General features: G+C 51.7%; 1 protein-coding gene across 15 annotated transcripts in view; it reads right to left on the reverse strand.

The window, feature by feature from the left end:
* The window catches only part of Tns1 (tensin 1), a 213655-nt gene that overhangs the window by 76973 nt on the left and 109222 nt on the right, over positions 1-27460 (reverse strand). For 14 of the 15 annotated variants that reach the window (XM_029474293.1, XM_029474288.1, XM_029474282.1 and 11 more), the window contains 8 exons: positions 16191-16232; positions 14989-15039; positions 9794-9849; positions 7944-8124; positions 6031-6081; positions 4968-5090; positions 4543-4607; positions 3188-3271 (listed from right to left, as the gene is read on the reverse strand). In XM_029474293.1, the coding sequence (XP_029330153.1) occupies positions 3188-3271; positions 4543-4607; positions 4968-5090; positions 6031-6081; positions 7944-8124; positions 9794-9849; positions 14989-15039; positions 16191-16232 (653 nt within the window). Of the gene's footprint in view, positions 1-3187; positions 3272-4542; positions 4608-4967; positions 5091-6030; positions 6082-7943; positions 8125-9793; positions 9850-14161; positions 14945-14988; positions 15040-16190; positions 16233-27460 lie in introns of those variants that run through there. The other variant, XM_029474310.1, reaches the window with a different exon arrangement.

Here is a 27460-nt window from a genome sequence, read left to right on the forward strand (position 1 = left end):
TCTCTCTCTCTCTCTCTCTCTCTCTCTCTCTCTCTCTCTCTCACACACACACACACAGAGCAAACAGTAAAAGTTTGATAACTACAATACTTATTTTATTTCTTCCTAAACGTATGGAATTTTGTATATTAACTTCTTGACTTGGGATCTGAGATAATTAACTTCCAATAAGTAATAAATAAGCTGGTTTGTACTTGGGGTTTTTTGTTTCTTTGGAGGTTTTATTTATGCTGTGTGTGTGTGTGTGTGTTGCTAAAGATTAGACCTGGGGTCTCCTGCATGCTAAGCAGTCAACAGACTGAGTCATATTAGCAGCTCCAGAAACCTCCCAGTTCTTCTAATAAAAATCTTGCTGCCGGAACAGAAGGACTGGGCCACCTTGTTTCTTTCCAGCAGAGACAGAAAGCCAGGTCCAGAAAGAGTTGTGACACACATCAAGATCACATAAATCAGGGGATGGAGAGGGAAGGAAAGAAGGAAGTCTAGACTTTGAAGCATCTCCAAACCACAGGTCAGTCCTCTGGTGCTGGCTGATTGACATTTCCGCTTTTTCTGATTCTCCAGAGAGCCAGGTTGAACCAGACAAACCAATCAAATGCAGCCTGGGACTCTATAATAGCCAATAGCTCCACAGGAGGGTAAGACTCTAATTATGACACCAGAAGACCTCTCCCCACCCCCATCTCTTGGCCCCTAGGCCCTCCTCCAGTCCCCAGTCCCTGAGCCTGGGTGGGGCCATCTCAGTCTCCCCTAGCAAGATAATCTGATGGGCACTGCCAGCTCCTATTCAGGGCCCTGTCCAGCCCCCCCTGGCCCGTTACTCAAACCGGAAACCTGGAATGGCAGGTTTCCATCAGATCTCCTGACCAGGCCAACAGGATGTGTCTGTGTTCTGGGGACAATGAGTCCCGAGGGCGGGTGACAATGAGTGAGTGATCCACAGGCAAAGCCCCTCCCTCTCACTCCTTGCTTTCCCTGTCCAACTACCAGGTTCCCTGTGAGCACCACTGACAAGGGAACAGAGGGAAAGTGGCGGGGAATGTTCCGGAAGCCAACAGCTGCACTTTCTCATGTGTGTAGAGAAGGTGGCCTGCCCCCAACACAGGCACTGGCCCATGGGATCTGTTGGCAGACATGAATAACGCACACAGTCAAATTCACGTGACAACTGCATTGCACACAGGCATGTGAGGAGGATTGGACCTCTTCTCTTTCTCATTAGGGGAAGCTTGGTCTCTGCTGCTCGGCATCACAGCGACTGTTCAGCCCACCGTCTCCAAGCCTCAGTGAGGCACAGGGATGTTCCACATCCTTACTCATAAGTAGACTAACCTTCAGGACCAAAGGTGACTGAGACCAAGCTGTCCTGTGCCCATGACAGACCCCCCCCCCCGGAGCTGGTAAGTGGTATCCAACCTTCACTGAAGGCTTCTAGGAGGCCAGTAGTCAGTGAGGATGTGCTGTTGGGAGGTGCTGGGCTCCTGGGTACCTGGCAAGTACTTGTGCACTTGTATTTGGACTTCCAACTACAATGGCAACAGTCCTCAGGACCGACTGCAGCTCCTATCCAGATAAGCAAGGTGAGCACATGGATGTGTGTTGGGAATCCTCAAGTATAAAGAGGCAGAAAAGGCCCTTGGAATCTACAGCTAAGTCCTTAGGGGCTCCAGAAGCCATGGGAGGCTTTAGCCTCCAGCCTTCCTGCCTGCTCTGCCCAGCCCCCCTACTCTTGGTCAGGTCTCCCCACTTCCACCCTGCCCATTCAGACCTTACCCCTGGCATGCGTTTACTCTGACCCAGCCCCATTGGCTGCCAGGCACTCTAGCAGTCGTGGTTTGGCCTCTGCAGCAACTGTCTGTTTGTAAGCAAGCACTTGCCCACACGCGTCCTTGTGTGAAAGATTTAGTGCCTTGTCCTTGGTGTGAGAATGGGGTTGAGCCAGCACAGGCAGTTAGCAGGCCCACCACACACAGCCATACCAGAATTCCTACTTTCTAGGTCTCCAGTCTAGGGTTGGGCTGCTTGCTATGACTGCAGCCTCCCCGGGACCGGTTTACCCTTGATGCTGCTCATGGACCCTGTGGGTCAGACATCACTGAATGTCACAGGTATCATCTATGGACAGATCCCTGAAAGGTAGCAGGCGGCAGTGCCAGAACTGACCCTGACTCCCAGCATCCTAGCTCTTGCCTACATTCCAGCTCAGCCACCACTCACTGCGGCCCCTGGCCCTGGCTCTACCCTGACCTCAAGTGTCTCATCCGTAAAAGAAGGGTCCCCTGGATATCATCAGTGGCCCAGGTAGGGCTTCAAAGTCATCTCCACCAGAGATTCCAGGCTGTCTCCATAAAAACAGCCAGTTCTGTCCATCACCCCCCTATACTCTCCAGAGTGGGTCTTCTCTTTCTTCCCTTCTTTCTCTCTCTTCTTTTTCTCTTTCTCCTTCTCTATTCCATTTCTCCTGTCTTCTCTCTCTCTCTCTCTCTCTACTCTGCCCTCTCTCCCTATCCCTCTGTTTCTACCTCTCTGTATTCTCCTCCAACCTCTGTCCTTCTTCATCTCCAACTCTTCCCCCCTCTCCATTTGGCTTTTTTTTCACTTGTTTAATGCCTATACTCTAAAAAGAACCACAGCTCCCTTAGGGAAAGGAAGGGACTCTGTTCTGTCAGCCTGGATGTCCCAATACCCACTGCTACAGCAGAGTTCCTCAACTGTGGCAATGAATGACTCCATCTGGTTCTGCTTCCTGTCTGGGCTATTATTATGACACTCCAGTAAGAATGTGTGGCTGGGGCCCTTAGCAAAACATTATAAATTCTTCTGAGAGAAGGTGTCTCTTATAGAGCTATCTATGACCTCCCAGGGCAGGCATTAGGGACATCAATGTATGTGTACTCATCCAGAGGCTGGAATGACCCTGCCACTAGGGCCAACCAAGAGCAGCATGTGTCTTCCTTACATGGGGGCTTGCTCCCCTACAGTCATGCCATAACAGCATGTTTTCTGCTAGAGGCTGCCAAAGTCAACTGACACCCCAACCTATGGGCACCACCATACCTGTGTCACTGCAGGCTAAATGCCCATGCTTAACACACCCTCAATTAAGTAGCTGTCCACCCCCTGAGAGTACACAAGGCACAGTATCCACCACAGGAAAGCACAGATTGGGCTGGTCCCAGGCACCCACCTCCTCTGGGATGGCTGGCCAATGGGCACGATCTTGTCCTCATAGAATCTCTTCATTGCAAACCGGTCCAGAGCCTGGTCAGCACTGTGGGCAGACACAAGACAGTCAAAGAAGCCCACTCCTACACCCAAGGGCCTCTTGTCCCCTCCCTCAGAGCCCCAACCCCCAGGCTTGTACAGCCCTCACCCAAGTCTGGTCACTGTGGAAGGTCATACCCCTCCTCAAAACATGCTACACTGAGAAGCCTTCAGGAAGAGCATGCTCAAGCATCTCCAATCTGTGTGGCACAGGACTCAGCCAGGGACTCTACAACCTGGCGGCCTGGGCACCTATCTCTAGACTGCTATTAATTGGCTCCGGGGACGTAATCCTTTCCATCAAACCTCATGCCCCGCATCAAACAAGGCTTAAAGGAGGTTGGATGAGGTGATATCCATAAGGGCTTGCCAGCCATGGGTGCATACATGTCCACTCAGCAGACACAAGGACCACTGAGACCCTCCACACAGCATACAGAGATAATTCTGGTATTCCAACAACTTTCAGTCCTGTTTAGAGTAAATGCAAAGTCCTCGTTAAGGCCACCAAAGCCATTGTTCTCTGTTACCTGACTGTCCCCAAGCCTTCTCTGACTCTATGGTCACCAGTCCCTTTTATTCCACCCACAGCTCCTCTCTAAGACCTACAGAAATTCTTTATGCCTTTAGAGCCACAGGTCCCCCGGCCACATGCCCGAGTCACTTCTGGTCTCTGTTTGCATAGCCACAACCATGGATGCTGCTGAGAGACTTGATTGGTATTTGAAGTCCTCCAGGGCAGGCCCTGGGCTGTAACCTCTACATTCTTTCAAGCGCCATTATAACATGGTCCTGGACACAGTAGCCTCTGGGTAGCCATGCTAGATGAACAAGCCTTCAGCCTCTGTGCTGAGTGGTGTCAGAATGGAATCTGCATACTGGCTGGTTCCTGTTCTTTCTCCCAAATACCCAGGCCAAAAGACATCCCCGCCGTGGGCTCGAGGTAACTTCCAGATTGTCCCCTGAGTCCAATTCTGATGCAGTTATCTCTTTCTGACTCCTTCCTGGATCGTTGAAGGGAACAGAAGGCAGCTGAGGGAGAATAAGCTGTTGTGTGGGTGTCTTCCACTTGGGAGGGGATGCTCTTCCTTGTTGCCAGCTGTTTCCATGCTGCCTCAGAGCTGGAGGACACTGTGTCTATCTCTGGGGGCTCCTGCACCTCTCATCCATCCTGCTCCTCTATCTGAGGGCAGCTCCTTGCCTCAAGGTGGGAGAGGGGTGTCCCCACATCAATGACCAGAGCACAGAAGCTGGGCTAAAAGACAGCTGACCTCTCACCTGGCTGAAATGTTGCTGTAGTGCAGATACGCTGCAATGACAACCCCAATCCTGCCTCGGTTTCCCTGAAAGAGGCAAAAAGCAATCATTGGTCAAAGAGGCTCTGCTGTCAAAAGTCCATCCCAAAGCCTAGGGGCCAAGGGTAAGAGAGAAGGGTGCTGTTCTGCAAAAAGGGGAACACTGGGGAGGGAGGCAGGAGGATGGGAGTCAGAAAAGTCAGTGCACCCTCCACCGCTAGACACATAGGTCACTGCCCTGCCCCCATGTGTTGGAGGTATTCTCTTAGGCAGAAGCTATCATGTTCTAGAATGGAAAACACAAATGGGTGGGTGAGCACAATCACATTATCTGAACACCCGGGCAGGTGTGCACATGCAGTTGTATACACACAGGTACATGTGCACGTGGACAGCCCCTGCTCTGACCTTGTTGTGGAGAACAACGACATTGTGGGGGTCTGCATTGAGCCAGGTGTCCATGGCCTTACAGACACTGCATATCTTCTCCAGGGCTGGTGTGTGCAGGTCAGGCCAGCCGAATTCCAGGACCTGTGATTGAGACACAAGTAAGAAAAAGAAAGCCTAGGAACTCCATCAAGCCAGTCAGCACAATATGGGGACAGTCACCAGCAGCCTGGCCTCTGTTCCTGTCCTGCCCACCAGTCCTGCTGACAGGCAAGGCTTAACAAGCAAAGGGCATGACCTGGGACCCAGGCTCAAAGTAGGGTCTTAGGCAAGCAATGTCCCTTTCCCAGAGCTATTGTCCTCACAGGGGTGTGCCAAGGTTTACAACATGAGACTGTGATCTCAAAGCTTCCAGAAAGGCCTGAGCCTAGCCCTTCAGCTCCCCTCCAAGGCCAGTTCAAGGCTGACAGGGTGTCAGAAAAGGAAAGGGTCCCCTGATGCTCACAGTCCTTTGGATACGCAGATTGCCCATTCCCAGCCCTCTGAGAGAAGTCTAAAGTGTGCAGAAGTGGGGCTTCCCAGTGGCCTTCAGCCCTCAAGGCCTCCTTCAGTCCTCTCTAATTTCACAAAACACTAAATGAAAAGAGCTGCTATTTGGCAGGGTCCACAGAGCATGCCTAAGCCAGATGTCCACTTTCAGACACACGATCTGAGGCCCAGAGCAATCTGTTGCTTGCTTAACATCCCATAATGACAGGCACCAGAATCCAAAATAGAAGCCAAGGTCCCCTCTCTAAAAACCCACTTAGCAAGCAAAATAAACCCTGGGGACAGGCACATATAGATAAGTCACAACCCCAGCCCCACTCCTAGAAACCTGTGTATTCCCTCTCCAGGACAGATGAGGTCAGAACCCACTGCGTGAAATTTCAGTTGTTGGTACTACAGTCCATTTTGCCAATCTGAGATACCCTTGAACTTGGAACTGTCATGGCACTAACATAAGAAGGGACTTGTTCTCTCTCCTGCTAGCCCAGGCTAGTCCAGGCTAGGCCCAGTCTTCCCAGAACAGCCACAGACTCACCTTAGCATGCAGCTTGGTGATGTCAGGCCTCTGTTCAGAGAGGTTGAATAGCTAGAAAGAGACAGAGGGAAAGACCAATAAGAGTGAGGGGGAAGATGTTGCAAGAGGGAGTTTGTCCCAGTTGTCAGGAGCCCAGCCACAGGCCAGCCATGAGCTCTTGGACTCCTATACCTTCGTTACTCTCTCCCCTAACGGAAGTTTCCACCACAACACACATGTTGGCCAGCAAGATCAGCAGTGAGTTCTCAGGAAAGGTGGAGGCTACCACACTCAGCCAGGCCCCCATGCAAGCGAGCATCCTGAACTTGGGATGAGAAGGGATGGAGCCCTGCCCACTGGTGCTGAGTGATAATGGCCTTCCCTCTCTGGCTTTAGAATCGAATCCCCAAACAAGACTGCTTCTCCATCTTCTACCACGTGGAGTCTACTCATATCCGAAATCCGACCCTGTCTCCCATGTTCTTGACCCCCTAAAGTGCTGTGCAGAATTGCCCGCCTCTATCTCACGACCACAAGTTTGACAGTCGCTGTCATATACCTGGAGGAGAGCAGACAAACTCTAGAATGGGCAGGAGGGAGGGGGCTCTGGAAGAACACAGACATCCTAGAACTCTGCATTCCTGAAGCCAGAGGACTCCAGATACTCCCAGTACCATTAAGTAACATACTTAAATGACATTAACAATGTCACAGAGTTGGCTTCACTCCCTCAGCAACGCCCATTTTGCAGATGGGAAAACTAATGGCCAAGATCATACATTCAGCTATCACGGAGGCAGAGTAAGAACCAGGACTTTCTGGTGTTTATAAAGCCAGGCACTTTACAATGCTCATCACAAATGATGGATGGACTGCTACAGAGGTCTTCAACATGCTCGTCCACTCAGAACTACAGAATCTGGGACCTTCGCAAGTACTTAGGGATCTTGTTAGGAGACACTCTTGGATGCAGGGTGATCGTAAGATGAACAACCGATGTCCTTATAACCAGAAGGTGGAGGCAGTGAATAGAGCCATGTGGCCACAAGCCAGGGAATGTCTAGAAGTACTGGGAGAGGTCAGGAGTGAGAAAGAGAGAAGGAAGGCAGTTTTCTCCAGGATTCAGGGGAACATGGCCTCCCTGACACCCAGATGCCTATCCTCTAGAACACATTCCTGACATTTTAAGCCAAATAGTGTGTGGTCGTTTGTTCCAGCAACCCCAGCACCCTTGTGCAACCTCTTCAGCCCAGCTCCGTTAAATGTGGCAGACAACACCCAGGGGTTCAGGGACCGCAGTCCAGCCCCCCCAGCCCCCACCAAGGGAGTCTATGACTCCCTTGAGAAAGGACCTAAGTCACCTTCCTGCTGTAGAGGAAATCTCTGCCAGCCTCCTCCCTAATATCAGGTAACTCTAGCCAGCCATAGGGCTCCCAAAACTACACAGAAGCAGCTCCACACAGAGACTTCAGCACTCTCTCTCTCTCTCTCTCTCTCTCTCTCTCTCTCTCTCTCTCTCTCTCTCTCTCTCCCTCCCTCTCTCTCCCTCCCTCTCTTTCCAGGGCTGTTCTGAAGGTAAAGAGGCTATCAGAGGACCTGGCTTGTGGTGAAGGCACAGCAAAGTGAACCTGAGTCCTTATTCTCTTCTTGTCAGCCCACTGACACATTCACACATTCTCTAAATCACACACGTACTCACACACATGCACTCACAAGTGGTCACACATTTTCACACTCCAATAACACACACCTGGCTCCAGATGCTACACTCAACGGCATACGCTCTCCCGAGAATCATCTCTCTCTAAGACAGAGTGAAACCCTGGGCCTTGCAGGATGCCCAGGGTAGAGAAGGGAAGGGCGCTGGCATGGGGAGTGGGCAGAGACTCTCGGTGTACAGGAAGTGAGCAAGAGGAAGGGTGAAGCCCACCCACCAGGTAGTTGCCCCCATGCTTGGACTTCAACATCTGAGCCACTTCACGGAGGTTGCTGCGGAAGTTCTCTTCATTGGCTGTGCTAGGGAAGGACACGGCGATGATGCGTTCGGTGACATACACCAGGTCCAGCTCACAACTGTCTTCCATGGCTCGGCTCACACTCATGTTTCTAGAGAGACTGAGTAGAGGATGGGCCCAGGTCAGAATCCAAGGATCCGGCCCCATTTCTAAAGCCCAGTCAGGCAGGCAGAAGTTTCTTAAAGGATCCTGATGGGGAAAGATGGCGCTCCCCAGGGACCCTGGAGCAGAGCCCTGGCCACCTCCATGCACTCAAACTGAGAAGACAGGAGGCCTCCCTGGGGAAGGGGCAGCTCAGGTGATACGCTCACATGGCTGGAACTGAGCCAGAGCCCAGGCGCATTCCAGCCTCCCTAAGGCAGGCTGACCCCTGCACTCTGTCCCCAGATCTCCCTGCAGAGATCATTCTTGGCCCAGGACTTCCTCATTCCTAGAGGCCAGAGAAGTAAGAGAGTGTGGGATGTTTGCTGCAGTAGTGGCCAAGCTTTATATTCCAGGGAGGGGTCCATGTTGCCCGCTGGGACAGCTCTTCCCCATCCTCCTCCTCCCTCCCCATCTAAGCTGTGCTCCTCCCATGAGGAGTGGGCAACACTTCTTGTTTTGTTAACCTTCGCTGTACTATATAGCAGTATGGAGTTGAGGCTGGAGCAGGTTAAAGTAGCAGATCCTCTGGGGTGGGGACAAAAAGCCCTGGGACATCAAGGGGCCTAGAAATATCTAGATTCTACCAGGGTTGACATGGTCCTAGATGTTTGGATGGGTGTAGAGAGAAGGAAGCCAAGGAAAACCTTCTCTGTTGAAATGACAGGGGTAGCTGCCCAGTTAAAAGTTGGACTTGAATTCTAATCACTCCTGTCCCTCTTGTATCTCAGCAACAGCTGGGCTACAGCTCTGACTACTGGTCTACCCAGGGGCCAGAAGCCACCTGCACATTTACCACAAACATTGATACAAAGTAGCCTGAGTGTCCTCCACTCTCCATAGTCCTGGCTCTAAAAGTCCTGCACCTCCCTCAGAAAAACTCATAAACCCAGACAATTCCTTTCTAGCCTTTCCCTCTGAGAGTCAGGGGAGGGAGAGGGGCCAAGACAGGCATGAATCAGAGGTGGCCATCCTGGGGTAGCGACCTACCACTGTCAGGATGGCTTCCAAGAAAGCTACAAAGATACAACAGTGCCACCAGCTGGACATGACTGACATCACAGCTCTAGGTTACCAAACTGTGAAAGGGGTGGGGTTGGAGGTGGGTGTTTAAAATAACCTTGATCTATAGGAACTGTAGGCAGAAATCATGACTGGAATCCTTACACATTTTGTGAGGCTCAGAGTGAAGGTAAGGAAGAAGGAGGTGGAGTGTGGGCAAAGCCTGGGGTCCTCCTGAGTATTCTTTTCCTATGTGGAGAATGATCACTCTGCAAAGACTTCCCACCATTAGAGACCTCATCCACAAAGAGACAGAACCAGCATGGGCCTTGATGGTGGCCCCCTGAGGGCCACTTCTGGGCAGTGAATGATCTTGAACAAGTCACTGCAGACACTCAGCAACTCATTTGCCAATACACAAACCTTCAGTGCCATTACAGGGACTAATGAGCTAATGTGGGGAAATAGAGAGTCCACCTCAAGGTCTGGTTTGGATCTCACAATGATGAAGGCAAAGGGCCACCAACTCCAGGCCTCTCACTACAGCTGTACAGCATCAATCTCAGGATCCAGGATGGGACACGAGAATGCCCATTTCCCATCCCTTCCCCATGTGCCAAGTATACCTGATAGGCTGTGATTGTGGTTGTGGCTGTATGCTTGGAGAAACTCTCATGGAGCCCTGGAAGAGAGGAAATGCATGGTATTACAAGAGATGGAGAGCACAGGAAGGGAGGAGCAGAGAGGAAGCTGGGTCATGGCCACCCACAGATCCTCCGTGACCAACGCTCCATCCCTACCACTCTACCACCCCAACACCCAGTCACAAAAACCCAAAGGCCAAAAGTACCTGCTGTGGGCAAGACCCAGACAGATGGAAAGAGAACATCTCTGATCAGACATACAGCCACCTGAGTGGCTCCTCTGCGCCAGAGACACACTTACCAACAGTGGCTGGGTTCGCAGAAGCCCACCTTGCCCTTCCACCAGGCACCATGATAGTAACCTCAGCTAGAGATCACAGACAGCACCTACCTGTGCTCTGAGAAAGCTAAGGATATCTACACTCGAGCCAGCCCTGAACCTGCATCCTCTGTCACTGCTGTCTCTCACTGCCCCTCCTCTAAGGTCACAACACTGAGTCACTGGCTCAATGGAAAGCGTTGAGATGGTGCAACACATATGTGGTTTATAAAGGGAATTCAGGGACCCACATTTCTAAGGATCTGTGCCAGCTACCCTAGCTCACCTCCCCCATGTCCAGGACGTCGATGGCATAAAATTCAGTGGACAGACCCACGTTAGTGACCCAAACTTTGCAGAGCAGCAGAGTGACATTAAGACTGTGGCTCTAGGCTCCAGCATCCGGCTGGGCAACCAAGGGGGACACTTAGCCATCCAAAACCTGGTAAAATGTCACCAGCATGTCACAGTGAGACAGGGCAGCCCTCAATAGTTTATACGGGCATACAAAAAAAAAAACCCGCAGATGAGCCTCCTCAATCAATAGCTGGCACTTCATCAATGGCTGCTGTCACTTTAGCTGTCATTCTCTCATTAAGAAGAACTGAAAGAGAAATTCCTGGAAGGGAAGGAACAACCGTCCCTTCTCATAAAAAAAACAAAAACAAAAAACAAAAAAAAACCTGCTTTCCTCTCCCTCAGCCACCACCATCCACTCTAATGCACGCAGATTGAGCACCCCAGTCCTGAATTCCTGGGCTCCACCAAGCCACCTTTCCTGGCTACCAAATGACAGCATCCCCTTGGAGGCAGCAAGGCTAAAGTACTTGCAAGGACAGAGACAAAAGACAGTGGTGACTCACCCTAGGAGTTTGATGATGCAGCAGGACTCAAACTCTGACCTGGACTTGGTCACAGAGCCTAAGTAGAGAGTGTTGGGCTCTGAGGTCCAACTCCCCATCGAGTACAGAGTCAGGGCCCCTGGCTTCAGGAAGGCTGACCACCCTGCCACTGCAGGGCTGCTCAGAGCTCAACAGAACCCACAGTGCAAGGAGGCACTAAACAGGGCTGTCTGGAGGAATGATTCTCAATCTCTCAGCATTTCTGGCCCTAGGACGCAGGGTTGCATGAGTCAGGCTAGGGCAGGGGAGGCGGGGACCAGGGGTGTTTGGTTTTCAAAACTCTAAACCAAGTTGTTCCAAAACTCCCCACCCCAAGGCACACAGAAAGCCAACACTTCATCTATCCCATTGCAATGGTTTCTGATGAGGAGGCCCTGACTCTCCTCAGGCCCTGGGCCTGGCTCCAAGCCCCAGGGCCACCCTGCTATAAATAGCCCCTGGGGTTTCATCTGCTATGTATCCACAGCCACTCTTGAAGGAAGCCACCACAGCTGCTTCGAACAACTGGAAGCCACAACTTAGCCAAAGCTTACGGTGCCGCCAAGATCAGGGTCAGGCACACGCAAGGAGCAGGGAAGAAGACAATAGGCCAATTGAGCCAGGGCTGGCGAAAGACGTTGAGGGCCAAGCAGCACTGGGAGCCTCTGAAGGCACAGGGCAAGGGATGCACAAGACCCAGAGACCAGGTTTCCAGCCCAGTTCCCCACCATCCCCTGGCCAAGGTTATAACACTCCACATTCCTCACTCCCAACTGGACGATAAATACTTGGCCCAAACAGAGTCTGGCCCTGCTGCCTCCAGAGGTGTGATAACAAAAGTCCAAACACTCTTTACAGCTGGGGTGGCTGGGACAGAGATGCACAGGGGAAACTGCCCTGGGCAGGGGATAGGGACCAACAGCTGGACTGTCACCCCCTGATGAATCACAGGGCTGGATTGCCCTCGTACCAACAGGGCTTCCTGTTTTCTGCAAGGTTTGGGGACACATGACCCTCGCCAGCAGAAAGCAAGCTTGCACGGGGACTGTGGACTCATCATGAGCTCAGGACATCAGTAAAGGGGCAAACACACCCCTCCTGTTGACTCCCTACGAGACAGCAGGGTAAGTCGAGGTCTGGAGTCAGCTCTGTGCCCCTCTTACGGCGGACATCCTCTCACTGGTCAACCATTCACTGTTTAGCTATGCTCTGGGCACCTGGGAGTAGAAGGAGAGAGGCCCAAGCCTCACCCTCATTCTGTACAGTGAAGATAACTGTCAATCACCCTCATTCTGTATGGCGAAGGTAACTGTCAATCCACCCAGTGAGAGGCACAGCAGCGGAGTCTCTCTCACATGCTCAGCAGTAAAACAGGTACAACACAGGGCTCAGAAATCTCTTACCTGCCCCACTTGGAGTCCCTGGGGGAGGTTATTTTTAAAAGGAAAATAAATTCTTGGCCTGCTTGTCATCCCATTCTTTTCCCCTCTAGGGACTCTCAAAACTCTTGACTTCCTACCAACTCCTCCCAAGACAGACCAATAAGAGAACTTTTGATCCAACTCCTTGAGCACCAAACAGAAGTCTCCCTTATTCTAACCTCCGAAACACGTCTCTCCTTTGCAGAAAGGCCTCCATGAAAGAGCATTCCACAGTCTCCCCCAAACAACGTCTTTCCTCACTGTCAGGATGGTCCCTCTTATATCTAACCCGCATCCTTCCTGCTGCGGGCATCAACTCCTTTTTCCTTGGTTCTCCCTGCAGGCAGGAGCCGACCATAACTCAAGCATTCCTGAGTGGCTCAGGCCTGCAGCCCAGGGCTCCTCTTTGCCACCTTCTGTTCCCCACAGCCTATCCATGCAGCAAGAGCTATATGAACCTCAGGTCCCCAGTGGGCCTTGTTTGCAGCTAGAGGCTGGGAGAAATCTTGCCTTCCTTTCAGGTCCACCAGCAAACAAAACACCTCTGGACAGAGAGAAAAAAAAAACTGTTTCCTGAACCTAGGTCCCCAGAGCCCCAGCTGAGAGGTGGGTCTGCCAGTGAATACCAGGGGTCGAGTGAGGCAGCCAGAGCCCAGCCCTTCATTCCTGCATCTCCTAGGATTGAGGGCCCCCACACAGGCTCTGCAGCCACACCCCCTTCCTCCCCCCTCCCCCTCCCCCTTCCTGCCCACCACTTGGATTTTTCCAAAACAAAGTGCGACACAGCTCTCGCCTCTGCAGCAGCGTCCACTGAACACCAGCTCCATGGGAGGGAGCTGCCTGGATAGGCCAAGCAGGAAACACCTCACGAACAGGCTAGTGCCCTGAGCCGTTCTCTCCTTCCCCCTGCCCAGAACACAGCGGAGTCCCAGGCAGCCAGGTGACCATTCCTGCAGTTCTGGGTCACCCCACCTACAAAAGATGTCTGGAAGCCTGACAGTTGGGTTTCCAGTCCTCCATAGCAGCAGACCTTTCTGGAATCTGCTCTCCTGTTTGCCCTCCTTACACTCCTTTAGTGAGACATTTTGTCCTCCCTCCTCCCTCCAGACAAGGCACCACTCTGACACATGACCACCTGCAGACTCCCTGATCCCACACCAAGTTATTTCACCTAAAACCTAAAACAAGATGCCATCAACCACAGCTAAGTGGCCGCCTCTTTCTTCCATGAGACCAAGGTCAAACATGCCCTTAGGGTCAATAGCTCTTCTAGCCATCTAAACTTACTCCTTCTGGCTTGACCCTAGTTTATGGACTCCATATGGCCCAGTCTAGGGATGCAGGGGTCAGAAGTCCTAGGACATAATATAAACACACCCAGAACATTGACTCAAAGTAATGATTCACAGGCTCCCACTTTATCCCCAGGCCAAGGGTTAAGAGGCCTGGATGACCTGAATCTAGAGACAATGGAGGAATATCTCAAGCTCCTGTTTCCTTGTCTATAACATGAAACCACAACATCTGCCATAAACCTTGTCATGAAGCGATACCACCTCCTGGCTCCTAAAAGAAATAATGGCAGGCAGGCAGGCTAATACTTACTGAGCACCCATCACAGCTGGGTGTGCCTCAAGCTAGTTCATCCTTTGCAACACATACAAAACTAAATTCTCCAAAGCATCATGAACCTTTGCCTGGGGACCAGTGAACAGGAATCCTCACATACCTCCACAGCGCCTTCCCCCAACCTAGGAGTCCTTGCGGCCCCTAAGACAGCTCCACTCCTTATTGCTGGGCCTATGGCGGCCCAGGATGGTACAGCAGTGTTGGTGGGCCACCCTCGGGAGCTGCTACAGCTCAGCCCCTCCCTGCGGGGCCCTCCCTACCAGAGGCCAGGCAGCTGTCAGATGATAGGGCCTCGTGCCATCAACAGCTCCCCCTGTGCCAACCGCCAAAACCACTCCCTGTTCCTCTCCAGGCCTGGAGTGGACGGAGGGGCCAGCATGGGGCACAAGACAGAAAAGACCTGAGGAGGGTGAAGGCCCTGTGGGGCCTACCAGGGGTGTGTAGCAACAAGCCAGTCCCGCAGCAGAGATCAGGGGCTCCTGACCCTGGCCTGAGTTCCTTCCGATTAAGAACAGTGTCCTTTGACTCCCCTTGTAAAACTGAAGACACTATGAGCAAGGACCAGATAACCCCTTTCCCAGAGTCCTGAGTCAGAAGCAGAAAAAGCCATACAGCAGTCACCATTTCCAGAGACAGTGTCTCCAGAATCTAGGGTCATCTCAAGAGCCCAGGGCCCCTTCACCTCAGCCCTGCTTTCTACCCTTTCCAAGTCTGCCCTCCACCAGGCCTGGCTCTCAGATCTGCCCCTCTGCTCCTTCTCACCCAGGACTGTCATGGCATAGTGAGGAAGAAGACCAGAGTCGGAGCCCAGCAAGTGACTTTGGGAGCCTTCCCTTTCCCCAGCACTATGGGAGACATATCCACAAGACAGGTCTCAGGGCATCTCCCTGTCTCATTCTCCCTTGGCCCCTACCCCCTCATACTCACGCCCTCCTCCAGGTTTTTCGGAGAACTTCCAACCCGGCAGTCTCCTTCCCCCTGTAGGCAGAGGAGATAGTGTCAGGGAGAGGCGAGATGAACAGTAGAAGGTTCCAGAAATCCTACCTGCTGGGGGTCAGGACAAATGGCAAAAGAGTAGCAGAAGGTTGGGGGAGGGGTGCTTGTCTGTCCACTCACTAGGACCACCAGAGAGACAGGCATAAATAAACCCTCTCCTTTGGCCCACCCCTGGGGGACACATCCATTTTGAAAGTGAGAAGCTGAGGGTCAGATAGGCTCTCCTTTACCTGAAGTCTCACAGGGAGAGCCTTTGCCTCCAGCCCATGGTTTCAAGATGCCTGTTCCCATCAGATACCTCTTCCAGCCTTAGTTTCCCCACCATAGAGTGCCCCCACCCCAATTCTTCTCATCTTCTTCCTCCAGCCTAGAGAAAACTCTCTCTGCTCATGTAGTCCAAAAGACTGATGGGAAGTCTACCTGGCTTCCTCAGATTCTGCTTTTCCTTTACCCTCTGTGTGTGTGTGTCTGTGTCTGTGTGTGTGTGTGTGTATGTCTGTGTGTGTCTGTGTGTGCAGACACACAGGCATGTGGGTCACTTTTGCAAACCTGTATTCCCTAAAGCAGACAGGCTCTGCCCCTTCCTACCCTCTCAAGCAAGTTTGGCATTTGAGACAGGGTCTCTCACTAACCTGGAGCTTGTCAATCAAAGGAGGCTAACTAGCAAGACCCAAGGGTCCACCTGTCTCCACCCTCCAGCACTGCAGTTACAAGCATGTACCACCTCACTGGGCTGCTTTTTTTCAGGTGGTTTCTGGGGACTGGGCGCACATGCCCATGCTTGCGCAGGCACTCCCATGACTGAGAGTTACCCCAGTCCTACTTTTTTAATTTTTTTAAAGAAGAGGTCTCAATACAGAGCCCAAGCTGATCTAAAACTGAGGTAATCCTCCTGCCTCAGCCTTCTGGATGCTAGCTTACAGGTCTGAGCCATTTAGCGTATTTCTTACAAATTTAATCACTGATCTCCTTCATAGCCCCACCCTGCCCCCTCTGTGTCAGCCTCACCCCAACATCCCATGGCTGGACACAGGCTCCAAGGTCATCAATACCCTTCCTCCAGGCTCCAAACCCTCTCCCAGCCCCAAACCTCTCAGCACCGGCCTCTTCAGTCTGCCTGGGTTGTCACTCACCACATCTACTACATTCTTGGGTACGGTCTCTGTGGTGATGGGCTAGGGACAAAGAGAAAATAGTGTGAGTTTCACAGAGATGCTGGCAGTCAGAGTGGCAACAAGTGCACAGTCACAAGCTTCGAGACATCACTGGGCTGGTCCCAAGTGGGGAAGCAGCATTTGCAAAAATGAAACACATCTTATTAGCAGTAGAGCCACCCAGTTCTACCTGACCACACTAGGTGCCCATGCAAGCCTCAAACTCCCAATTAACGGGGACAACAGGACAAAACACTCTTGCTCCATCTTCCCAGGGCTTTTACCTCCACTGTCTATCTAGGGTAAGAAACCACAGAGGCAGGAAACACCATGGCCTGTTAGCCCCAGAAAACAAACATAAGATATGGCGAGAGAGGCCCAAAAGCATGGGCTCCTGGGATCACTGCCAAGTCCCAGCTCTCCGGTGACTTGCTGGCCTCATCCTTGGTACCTATGACACACACCACACACACACACACACTCATGCACGCATGTACTCACACACACTCACACGAACGCATACACACACACACAAAGTACTCCCATGCTCACTGCACACCACGCCTTCTCCTCCTCCTTGGTAGGCTCCTCCTCCAGGAAGCTCTGATTATACCCCATGTGGTATCCCATTAGCCTTCACATCCGTGCTTTCCTAAAGGAATAGTCTAACCTGGCCCTATACACTGTGTTTATCCAACCACAGTTAATTTGGTAATTTAAGATTTGTTTTTATTCTTTGAATTATGTGCATGTGCATATACATGGGTGTGGATTTGTTCACATGAGTGCAGAAACTCATTCAGGCCAGAAGCATTGGATCTCTGGAACTGCATTTACATGTTGTTGGAAGCCATTCCACACAGTGCTGGGAACTGAACTCAGGTCTCCTGCGTGAGCAGCTCATGCTCTTACCTGCTAAGCCAGCTCTCCAACCCTGATTTTGGATTCCTGGTCTACCTTCACCCAAAGAAATCACCGTGACAACTCAGTAGAAACTCCCTCATGCCAGAGACCAGGAGGACCAGAAGTGGGCCATCAATAAACATGCATGGATAGACCATCCCAGCCATTCTCCCTCTCCGAGTCTACAACAGGGCTTCATCCTAAAAGTGCCCAGAAGAGTGAATGATGAGGAATGGGAGTTTCCTAGACCAGGTTCACCTCCCCACTGTTCCTAGAGTTCTATCTGCCACTCCAGGAGGGGATTGTGACTCCCTGAAAGGTATTGGCACTGAGTGTCCCACCAACCTAGAACTTCTGAATGCTGCAGGGACCAGAAATGTGTATCTCCAACAGGGTCCCGGATGGCTCTAAGAGCAGACAGCCCAGCCCATGCCTGACTGCTGTTAACTACAGGGTGACCAAAAGCAGGTTGCTTGTCCTTGCTGCTCACCAGCATGGCTGCCTAGTGAAATGCATGTTGGACAAGTAGAATAAAGGCCCCCCATGAAGAGGGCCTGGCTCCCAGCACAGGCTAGTGCTTACGGCTAACCTCTTACCCTGAGGTTCCCCCATAACATGGGGGTCCACCTCACCCATCCTAGTCAAACCCCTGTCAGTCTTCTCTGAGCCATAAGATTTAGTATAAAACTACAGGCCTCAGCAGAGCGGGAGAAACTCGCCCTTCCTGCCAGGGATCATCTGAGCACTGTCCCCTCTGCCCCCATCCCTTTCCCTTGCCAGCTGGAGGCCAGCCATGGGCAAGACTCACCAGCAGTCAGATGCCTTCAACACACTGTCCCACATGTCTCCCAAGGAGCTAAAAATTTCCAAACAGACTGCCCTCCAGAGTTCATAACCCCAGCCCGGCATGTATGCACCCCCTCTACCCTAGTTCTCCACTATCAGCCTTAGATTACCTGAAAACAGAAAAGTGCAGGGACTGGTCCCAGCTGGGCAGAGTCAGCTAAGGCTGCCCAAGCTCACATGGCACAGTGGGGAAGCTCCTACGGACCCACTAGGACCTGCTTTTGGTCACCCTGTAGCTAACTACAGTCAGGCGTGAGCTGGGCTGTCTGCTCTTAGATCCATCCGGGACCCTCTTGGAGATACTCATTTCTGGTCCCTCCCCCAAGCTGGGAATTCAGAAGTAGCAGCCTCAGAGAACTGCCCTGATTACACCACAAGTGTAAGCCCCCATACAAGGACATACATACACACACACACACACACACACACACACACACACGCACACATGCGCACACTCGCACACACGCACTCTCATGTGCGCACATACACTAACTCTCTGGTTGACTTTTAGTCTTAGAAAGAAAAAGATGTTTAGTTTTTTATATATGTGCATGCATGTATGTGCCTGAGTGTACATATGTGTCCTGTGTGTGTGCAAGTACCTGTGAACCAGAAGAGAGCGTCAGATCACCCAGAACTGACAGTTCTGGTCACCTGACGTAGGTGCTCGGAACTGAACCTAGGTCTTCTGCAAGAGCGGCAAGTGCTCTTAATTATTGAGCCATCTCTTCAATCCCTGAGTTTTCTTCTTAGAACACACTTCCCTCCAACACTCTATTTTATACTTAATAACACCCTTTAGAACGTCCTGCCTCTCACTGAAATATGAGCAGCGTCCACTCTGAAGATAGAACAGTGCCCAGCACACTGTGAGCCCTTGGGAAGTATATGTGGTGTGAACAAGTATCCTTGCTCTCTTCTCTGATACCTTATTATGCTCAGCATTGATTAGCACCCAGCAGCATCCTAGGTCCCCTGAACATATAAAAGCCTTTACCTTCATCTTTGTTTAGTTTTAGGTAAGGACCTTTTGACACCATATGTACACAGGCATGCACACATGTATAGACATACGCACATGCACTCACAGGCTGTTCCAAGACAAGTATTAGAGGGCCTTGAAACTTTACCCACCCCACCCCACCCCCGCATCCTAATCCATAATAGGAACTGAAGTACAGATGGAAGACCTGCCAGCATCTTGAATAAATACAAGGTCTGCCCCAAGCCTGCAGAGCCCATTCCCACAGTCACTTCCCTGCCTCTCTCCTGGGGTCAGTTGGCATCTCAAAGTCAGCTATGAGGCTGATTGATATTAAGTCTAAACAAGGATGATTCTGGCCTCACCCAGGGTCCCTAAGCCCTGCCAGGCCAGGTCTGGACATTGAAGGTGGATCCCCATCACACCTGTGTTGCATTCTGCACAGTATCCCCGTCCCTGAGACCACTGCTCACATCTTTGCACCCTAGCTGCCTCACTGCCTCTCCCTACAGCAGCCATGATCCTGAGGCAGCTTTTCCCAAGGCTAAAGCAAGAACAACAGCTTTGACTTGCAGCAGACTAGGGACCAGGTGCTGCTGCTTCCATTACAGCCCTGAAGGTTCCTTGGAAAATGACCTTAACTCACCTCACAGGGAGACAAGTGAATGGTGAAAGACTGCAGTGGTCACAGGTAGAGAACGGGCATTTAAACTCTGCCCCTTATAGGCTCACAGCCTCTCTCAGCCTCTTGCTCGTTCCCCCCAACATTCCCCTCTCTCTGCTCTCTCTGTGCATGTGTGCGCATGTGTGCATGTGCGTGTGTGCACGCACTTGAATGCACAGATGTGGAGACCACAGATCAACATCATGTATCTTCCTCTGTCACCCTCCACCTTATTTTGCAATGGGTTTCAATGAACATAAGGCTTACTGATTTGGCTACCCTGGCTGGCCAGCAAGCCCCAGGGCTCTTCCTGTCACCACACAGTGCTGGGAATTAGGGTAAGCATCACTGGGCCTGGTTTTACACGGTGCTGGGATTGAACTCAGGTCTCTGTGCTTGCACAGCAAGCACGTTTCCTACTGAGCCTCCTTCTTAGCTCCATTCAACACACTTTTGGAGCCCCAAAGGCTGGCAACAGCAGACCCTTACCCAGGTCACCAGTAGGAACAGACATCTTTCCTGTACTTCCCTGGGAAAACTGGGGAATGGACCGCAGTGGGAGAGGCTACTATCAGACAGCAGAGAACTTCCTGAATTTGCTGTGAACCACAGGGTGGATAAGGAAGCTGCATATCCTTTCTTCACTGTTTCCCCCGAAACAGACACACATGACTTTCCCTCTCTGTGCATGTGCTACCTCTCCCTGCTGACTGAGCCAAGAAGAGCATGTCCTGGAAGATTGGGAGACTGGCCCACCTGCCTGGGGACCATGTAGTAGAAATGCATTGGTGGCCTGCTGGGAGGCTAGGTTGGGGGGAGGAGAAAAATGTATCTGTGGGCTGCTGTTCAGAGGAAGGAAATGCTGGGGCTTGGGGATGCCCCAGCCTGAGCCCAGGGCTCGGGGGCAAAAGGGAGGGTGCAGAGTGCAGACTCAGCCTCCAGAGGAACATTCTGTCCAGAACACTTCAAACCCTCAGCTCTAGCCTGCCAGATCTCTCTGCTCTTGTCCCAAGGGAAGTCTGGAATCTGGGCAGTTTGGAGCCAAAAAGACCCCGTGGCATCACATCTACCACCACATTGATGATCTGTGAGGTCACCCAGCACTACCTATCTTGGAGGGGGAAGGGCCTGGGAGGCAGAAGGGCCAACCAGAAGGAACTGGAATTGCTCAGACCCAAGACACAAGGAAGGCTATTCTGGGCTCACTTTTTCCCCAAAATAGAACCATAAGTAGATATGGGGTTGGGTGCAGGGAGGCAGGGGGACAAGGCATAGCATTTGGGGACATTTAGCAGAATATGACAATGGACTACATACTGGAGGCATGGCCTCATAACATCCCCATGAGGGCATCCTCTCAATAGAGATAATGACAACAGCAACCTATAGGCAGCAGCAGTGACAGAGGAAGCCAGAGACTCTCACTTTAAAAGCTTGCTTTGGGTCAGCCGCCTGCCCAGGCTTCCTGAGCCTTCATTCTACGTCAAGGTCTCAGGGGCTGGAGAAGGAACATTTGGCTCCTCTTCTGGCAATTTCCAGGAGGGTGCTTGCTTCTATGTGAGTCCAGGTCAGCCCTCCAAAGCTGTGTCCCTGCTATGCTTCACCCCAAAGCAACAAGAGGCAACAAAATGGGCACGGGAACAGCTGGGACTGAAGCAGGATCCTGGGCAGGCAGGAGGCCCAGGTGGCAGGGACGCTGACCTAAATGTTCAGGGTAGTTTGCTGCCAAGGTCACTGCCTCTCATAGACACACTCAGCCATCAAGGGGAAAAGAACAGGCTCTGGTGATTAAGTGGAAAGCTATGCTGACTTCCACACACCCCCGAGAGGAGCGCCAAGCAAGTCCCTTCCTGTATCAGCCCCTCCTCCAAGCCAACCCTAAGGGGCCCAGCACTACACCATGGGCTGAGGCTGGGACACCCAGGACCTCCTCACCAGCCCCATCTCAGGGCCAGGCTAGAATACTGAGTATTCCCTCTGATCACAGCTCTCCTCCCACAGAGGACCAGGTCTACCATAAGGCTTTGCCTCCTCCGCATCCTTGAACTAATCTGGCCCAGAACCCCTAAGACCCTACTGGATGTCTACCCTAGTCCCTTCCACCTGCCGTCCCCTTCCTGTCAAGCCACCCCCAGCTGGCAGCAGATTCCCACTCTAAAACCCTGCCATGGGTCAATTGCCTGCTCAAGGACCCATAATGGCCCTTAGTACTTAGCTCTCAAGGTCCTGTTCTCCACCCAGACTGTGAACTCCTCTAAGCCCGGCCCCTCCCTCTCTAGCCCCAGAGTCAATAGCTGGCCCTTTCCTCTCCAGCAGAGTACATTCCCACCCCCATCTTGCCAGCCAGGGCCACCAAGTAGGTGTCCAGACCAAGGCTATACACAAGGTCACAGGGTCTACTCTTCCCCCAGCAAGAGCAGGCTGTCTGACTTTTATACCATATTTGCTTGCTGGCTTCTGCGATTTGTACCAAGGTGTGTGATCTACCATCTTCTAGAGCTCCCCCTACTCCCTCCTCTAAATCAGCCTGGCCACAGGGAGCAGGCTTTCCAAGGCATAGCACAAGTGAGTTCATTTATTCTCCTGAAAGCCAGGGCTCCCCCTGGTGAGAGCCTAGAGTTGGGCACAGATGCATTCTATGGTATGGTTTCCCTCTGCCTTGCCTTCTGATCTGGCAACCCTGGGTGCCCTGGTCAGCCATCCCAGGCCAGGCTTATACCTCCTGGGCACAGCTCTGCCCCAAACATCAGGCTGCTGAGGCAGGCAGGATCCTCTCCCACTGGTGGTCAAAAAGAAGCTTTGACCTCTGACCTCTGGGGACCATGACACTTGCCTGCCCTGAGAAAAGACAGGATGTGAGCAGGCCTGAGGAAACCCAAGGAACCTTAGCTGGCACCCCACACCTAATGGGTGTTAGTGACTAGTGAGGGGTTCCAGCAGCAGACAACAGCTCCCCATCCCCAAAACAGCCCAGGTGGGCCATGTCTGATGTTTGAAACCTCTTCCTGGCTCACAAACCAGCTAGCCCCATGACCATCTCCACCTCCTAAATGTGGCTTTGGGGAACAATAAAAAACAAGTCCAAACACCTCAAGCACGGCTTCATGCTCCTGGCCCTTCTGGACTGTACAACCTCCGGCTGTGCTTGAATTGGGCTGTATGACCCCTCCCATCCCCAGCTGCTGGGGTCTTCGGGAAGCTCAGGCCCACAGACTCCCTCCCTTTGGAAGTCAGCCTCGGGTCAAGCTTGCCTCCTGGCATGGCTCCATTTTCCAGAATTTTCTAAAGATGGCCACCCATGCCCCTTTCAGCACCCTGGGATTAAATTCATCAGACCACAAAGCCTTCCCCCCTGTTCCCCACCCTACCCCCACCACCCACCCCCCGTCACAGCTCTTGATGGAGGAGATGAAATATGCAAGCTAGTCTCTGGTTTTCCCACACCACTGTCACTCTCTCCATCTTCTTTTCTGGCAGTTTGTTTTTTTTGTTTGTTTGGGTTTGTTTGTTTGAAGAAAAAAAAAAAAAAACAGGATCTCATCATAGACCAGGATAGCTTTAAATTCAATATGTAGGTAGCTGAGGATGGCCTTGAACTTCTGATTTTCTTGCTCCCACCTCCCCAGTACTGAAATTACAGGCATGTGTCACCACACCCAGTTTCATGTCATTCTCTTGTATCATGAGGCAGCTGATGTCTGCTGCTGAGTACCCTACAAGGGGTAGTGTGGGAGTATCCCTTTGAATAGCACTTTAAAAACCTTAGGGTCTACCTGGGGAGATGGCTCAGTAGTTAAGAGCACTCACTGCTTGGTGGTTTGAATGAGAATGGCTCCCATTGGCAGTCAGATTTGAATACTTGCTCCACCGTTGGTGGAACTGTTTGGGAAGGATTAGGAGGTGTGGCCTCTTTGGAGAAAGTGTGTCACCTCAGGTGGTCTTTGAGGTTTTAAAAGCCAAGTCATTCCCAGTTAGTCTCTATATCTCTCTATCTCTATGTCCCTCTGATCCCACCCTGGGCTTCTGGATCAGATATAAACTTTCAGCTACTACTTCAGTGCTGTACTGTCCTGCCTGCTGCCATGCTTCCTGCTGGACTCTAGCCCTCTGGAGCCATAAGCCCCAACTAAATGCTTGCTTGCTTCCTTTCTTTTATTCTTCCTTTCTTTCTTTCTTTTTATTTATTTTATTTCTCAGAGTACACTGTAGCTGTCTTCAGACACACCAGAAGAGGGCATTTGATCTTATTACAAATGGTCATGAACCATCATATGGTTGTTGGGAATTGAACTCAGGACCTCTGGAAGAGCAGTCAATGCACTTAACCACTGAGCCATCTCTCCAGGCCTAAATGCTTTCGTCTATAAGTGGCTCTGTTCATGGTGTTTTGTTAGGACAATGGAAAAGTAACTAAGACACTGCCCTTCCAGAGGACTGGAGTTCAGATCCTAACACCCACATCAGGCAGCTCACAGTCCCCTGTAACCCAGCTACAAGGGATCCAATGCCTTCTACGGCCTCTTCGGGGACCTGCATACACATGTGCATGCACACAAAGACATACATACATATATACACACAAATAAAAATCATCTTTTAAAAATTTCTTAAGATCTGTTACTGCTTAAGACCTAGCAACTCCAGCATAAAAGAATGCTACTAGCCAGGCAGTGCTGCACATGCCTTTAATCCCAACACTCAGGAGGCAGGGGCAGGCAGGTCTCTGAGTTTGAGGCCAACCTGGTCTACAGAGTGAGTTCTAGGACAGTCAGGACTACACAGAGAAACCCTGTCACGAAAAAAAGAAAAAGAAAAGAAAAGAAACAAAATCAAAACCAAAAACCAACCCTTGTGGTCTGGAAGTGTGGCATGGTTGTGCTTAGCATGCACAAGACTCTAGGTTCCCCAACAAAATAAACCAATTTAGAAAAGAACTCTGCTCGTGAACACAGTGGCTTTCACAGACCCTGTGTGCACAGCCATGTGTTGGTTGAATAGACGATAGATCTTCTCTCAGCACTCCAGCCCACTGGACAGCAGAGACATTAGGGACCATGAGAAGCCCAAATTGAGTTCCCGGGTAATCCCAAGGACACAGACCAGGGTGCCCTTCTAGTGGGCCACTACCAGCTTGTACCTGCGAAAAAGGCAGGCAGCCTTCCTCTGCCCTGATCTAACCACTATAAATGGCCCTGCCTGCCTCTCCAGGACGAACACAGGCTGCCCAGGTGCGCGTGCAGGTCCCAAGCCCACCTGCCCTCAGCCAGGGAAAGGGTGTTGAGAACCATAAGTGCTGTGCAAGTCGTGGTGATATGTGTGGTTGTTAGTGCTGGGAGGACAGCTCCGGTGCAGGCTGGTGAATGGAAAGCTCACTTTAACTCTGATCCATCTTGTGACCTCCTATCTCCTTCCCGAATCCACATCCAAAAGTGCATAAAGTGCTTTTCACGGCTGTCGTTGCAGCGGCCCCTCCCCCTCAGAGGCAGTCCCAAGAATTCCAGTGGGTGCCCAAATGACAGCTAGAATAAAACCCTGTACATACGTGGAGAACTGTCTCCTCTAATGCAGGGAAGGGTGCACAGCTTCCCTTAGCCCTGCCTGATGGGCTAGCTTTGAAATTCTTGGACCATGGGGATATTATTCAGTCACATAACAGTGACTTAAATCTGACACCAGGACACCACAGTAGTCTGTCTGACGGCAGAAGCTGCTGCTCACTGCCTGACTAACAGGCAAACAGCACATCCAGCAAGCACTCACTGGGCATGAGTGGACCAACGTCTCCAGAGTGCATCACACTACTCGAAACAGCATACCATTTAAAGTGGATGAATGGCTTATTTCTGTAATTTTCCACTTACTGTTTTTGGACCTCAGTTGACATCGGGTAACTGAAACCGAGGAAAGTCAAACCTCAGATGGGGAAAGGGGGACGCAGGGAAGACTGCTATGTTATTACTGGAGGTGAAACCACATGCCGATAAGGGCTCCAACTCCACTACACCCCAATTCTTACCCCAGCTTCACCTGCAGGTCATTCCACGGGACATTCCAACCCCACGGCTGTGAGGCTGGTGACAGAGGGCATGGGAGGCTATGGCTCCTGTTACCCAGGTGTCCAGGGTACTAGTCCTTGTGTGCAGTCAGCCTAGCATCAGAAGCCCATTCTCATGCACAGCGCACCTGGAATGGGGTACCTTAGTGGGCAATCCATTCAACTATCATCGGCTTTTAAGCCTGAGAAACTACTACTTCAGCTCTTTGCAAGGGTCAGGAATGTCTGTGGCAGGCATCCTAACTCAATCCTGCCTAGAAACCCACGGCAGGGAGCAACCCCCGGACTCTTCTGCCCAGTTCCTCGGACTACATCTGTTGAGTAAGACGAAAGTGTGAGTTGAACATTAAACCGCTCAGCCCTAGCCAGCCTGGGCATGGGCTGGAAAATATGTTTGGCCAGCAGGGCCTGAAGCTGGGCAGAAAATCTGGGTCTGAATCAGGGGAAGGGTGGTTAGGACTCATCCAAGGTCGGCAAGAAAGGTAGCGGAAGCAGAACCAAACCGAGGCCAGGCCAGGCCATTAGACAGATGAACCGGTCACACTGAGTTGGGAACCAGGGAGCAGGGCAGGCCAGGCAGTGGCCTACAGAGGCTGGCAGGGAAGGCTGGCAGCAAAAGGAAGGAAAGTCCTGAACCCACCCTTTCCTCCCTCTTAGGAGCCTGCTCAAAGCACTCGCCTCACCCACTGCACGGAAGCAGGTGCTGAGCGCCCTGGGGGGAGCCAGACTTTCTCCTTGTTTCCCCTGGGCCACTTTCCCACTGGCAGGGCAATGAAGGGTCTCCCACTCAGGATTGTAGTCTGCCCCAGGCCCCCTGTGCAGAATTCACCACTGGCAGTGGGGAACAGAAGGTCACGGCAGTATCCAGCCCCCCACCCCCAGCTACACAGTCTTAAACTGTGCCCAGTGCACGTGTGTGAATACCTACTGAGTGTGAAGAAAAGTCCATCCTGGAACTCACGTGCTGGCACAGGTGGGACCCCTTAGGCAAGATAAAGGTAGACAGACAAGGTGTATAGTGTGGGAAAAACCATAAGCACAGAAGCATAGAAGCTCAGAGGCTGAGGAGCTAAAACAGAGTGAGGAAGAATTGAGAAGCTGAGGAAGGACAGCTTTGGGGGAAGAACCTAAGGTTTTGCTCCAAGTGAGGTGGTATACCTCTGGCTTTGGAATAGATATTGTGTATTAGTGGGATGTTTGATCTTGCCGGCTTCATGGGTTAGTGTTGCTAGCTCCTATTCTAGAGCAGGGCCGCTAAAGAGAGAGGGGCATTAGGTAATGTGTTCAGGGTCACTCAGTTGAAGCCAAGAAATTCGGGAACAGAGAATAGGGGAGGAATAAATATCTGGGAAAGTGGTGCTAGGATGCAGGGATGGGGAGTGGAACTTTCTTACTGCTGGGGGGGGGGTGCTGGATTCTGAGGACCATCACCACCACCTGACCCCAACCTCACCAGCACATGGCCTATCCAAACTCCTGCAGGGCTACTACCACTGTGCAAGTGGTCACAATACAGAAACACGAAGACGGCCTACGTGGCACACATGCCTCTCAAAGGCAGGCAGTCCTTCCAACACCTAACTGCAGGCCTCCAGCTGGAACACCATCCTATGCCCTTCTGTCCTGACCTTGGACCTTGCTCTGTAAACAAGGCTCCGTGAGCCAGATGCTGGCCCCTGCCTCATGGTCCCTAAACCCTGGACCTATCCTCAGCCTTCCAGACCAGCCAAGGACATTCTGTTCTTAGCTCTTAGGTAGTAGCTTAGCACAGATGACCAGAGTCGTCAGTATTCTCTGCC

Source organism: Mus caroli, chromosome 1, assembly GCF_900094665.2.
Source record: "Mus caroli chromosome 1, CAROLI_EIJ_v1.1, whole genome shotgun sequence".
Lineage (NCBI taxonomy): Eukaryota > Metazoa > Chordata > Mammalia > Rodentia > Muridae > Mus > Mus caroli.